Below are 1,932 nucleotides of genomic sequence, written 5' to 3' on the forward strand. Positions count from 1 at the left end.
CGGAGGAGCAGCAAGAAGGGATGGTAGCAATAGGAAGATGAGGAGGAGCAGCAAGAAGTGACGGTAGTAATAGGAAGATGAGGAGGAGCAGCAAGAAAAGACTAGAAAAAAGTCACATTTAAAAGAAACATAATTGTACATATGTATAATTTTACACACATTCATACATTTTATAAAGCTTAAACTATGAGTTTTTGAATCCTAAAACAGCAACATACAATAGAAGGATGCGGAAGGACAAAAAGAAGTCATATTTAAAAGGAAGGTGCGGAAGAATAATAAGAAGAGACTTTAGAAGTAAGTCATATTTATAAAAAAAATTACGTATAATTGTTACATACATTTATACAGTTTGTAGAGCTTCAAAATTAAGTTTTTAGATAGGAAATATCAACACAATATACAATAGGAAGATGCGGAGGAAATGCTTTAAGGAAGAAAGGCCGTATAAATATAAGCATTATTACGTATAATTTACATGCATTTATACAGTTTATAAATTTGAAATTCAAATTTATGTTGTATAAAGTTTAAGTGTGTAATGAGAAGATGGGAAGGAGCAAAAGGGAGGTGAGAAGTAAAGATTTTATTACACTTCACCCCCTCTTATCACCTTATTATAGTTTGGTGGAATGGAAGCTTTAAAAATGGGATTCCATGATGAAGAAGAAACGAGATGCCATAAAAATAATCTCGAGACTCATTACACTTGATATGTTTCATGTATTTTTTAATACAATTAAATAAAATTAATTGATTTTTTTAAGGTGGGATTCTATGCTAAATATAATATAATTTAAACATTTAAACATAGGAGCAATTAAAATTAGAAAAGCTGCAGTCAATACGGTAGCATCGTGTACTTTGATATATGTGGTGTAATTAATATGCTAATGCTGTGTCTGTGTGTGTGTCTGTGCGTTGTCGTGCACGGAATGAAAAAACACAGTTAATTATCGACCAACAATCGTAAAAATTGGTTCGTATTTCGAATTGAAACGCAAGTAAATTAATGCTATTACAGTAATAAAAACTGTAATAGGTGCAAAAGAGTGGGCGCGGTGACCTATACATCGTCACGTGATTCGTTCTCGGGGAAACCCCGTGACGAAACAGATGATTCGATTAGAAATTTTAAACGAAACACACAGGGCATTGACACTACTTAAAACACGTAAAAACTGTTGCAGAAACTGTAATTATTCTACTTTGATCGCCCAAATTTTGACCCCCTCTACTATTATTTTTTTGTTTTTGAACGTGGTTAAAAAATTATTTAATTAAAAAAAGAAAGAAAATTTAGAACAAAACAGTTGTAAAATTTCTTAACATTTGTGATGAAGAAACACTCCAGAAGTAATTGTTACACTCCACCTTAACATTTTATAGGGGGGAAAGTAAAAAAAATGGCGTAAAAAATAGGAAATTATCGACCTAATCAATCTCCTGCTAGAAAACAAGATTAAATTTTAAACAATAAATAAACTTCAACTAGTTAAACTCTGTAAAAGGGGGGAGGAATAGCCAGCAAGATGCTGTGAAAGAAGAGAATGTAATTAACTAAGTAATTAAGAAATATAATAAAAGCATTTTTCTTATCTTTACTGAAGGAGACAATGTTAGGGAGATGCTGTATACAAAAACAAAACATGGTAATGTATAATTTTACATAAGTTTACACAGTTTATAAAGCTTAAAATTTGATTTTTTTGGGGTGTGAAACTGCAGTATACAATACGAAGATGAAGAGGAGCAGCAAGAAGTGACGGTAATAATAGGAAGGTGAGGAGGAGCAGCAAGAAGTGACGGTAGTAATAGAAAGGTGAGGAGGAGCAGCAAGAAGTGACGGTAGCAATAGGAAGATGAGGAGGAGCAGCAAGAAGTGACGGTAGCAATAGGAAGGTGAGGAGGAGCAGCAAGAAGTGACGGTAG

General features: G+C 33.0%; 1 protein-coding gene across 1 annotated transcript in view; it reads left to right on the plus strand.

Moving 5' to 3' along the window:
- Positions 1–541: 541 nt before the first annotated feature.
- The window catches only part of LOC111627463 (DEAD-box ATP-dependent RNA helicase 42-like), a gene marked incomplete at its 3' end in the record, with an annotated part of 7,727 nt that continues 6,336 nt past the window's right edge, over positions 542–1,932 (plus strand). Inside the window, exons 1-2 of the mRNA XM_023371041.1 lie at positions 542–570; positions 1,729–1,782. Coding sequence (XP_023226809.1) covers positions 542–570; positions 1,729–1,782 — 83 coding nt within the window. The remainder of the gene's footprint in view (positions 571–1,728; positions 1,783–1,932) is intronic.

The sequence above is a fragment of the Centruroides sculpturatus genome, unplaced genomic scaffold (genome assembly GCF_000671375.1).
Source record: "Centruroides sculpturatus isolate CEXI.00-Female unplaced genomic scaffold, Cexi_2.0 scaffold1, whole genome shotgun sequence".
Classification (NCBI taxonomy): domain Eukaryota; kingdom Metazoa; phylum Arthropoda; class Arachnida; order Scorpiones; family Buthidae; genus Centruroides; species Centruroides sculpturatus.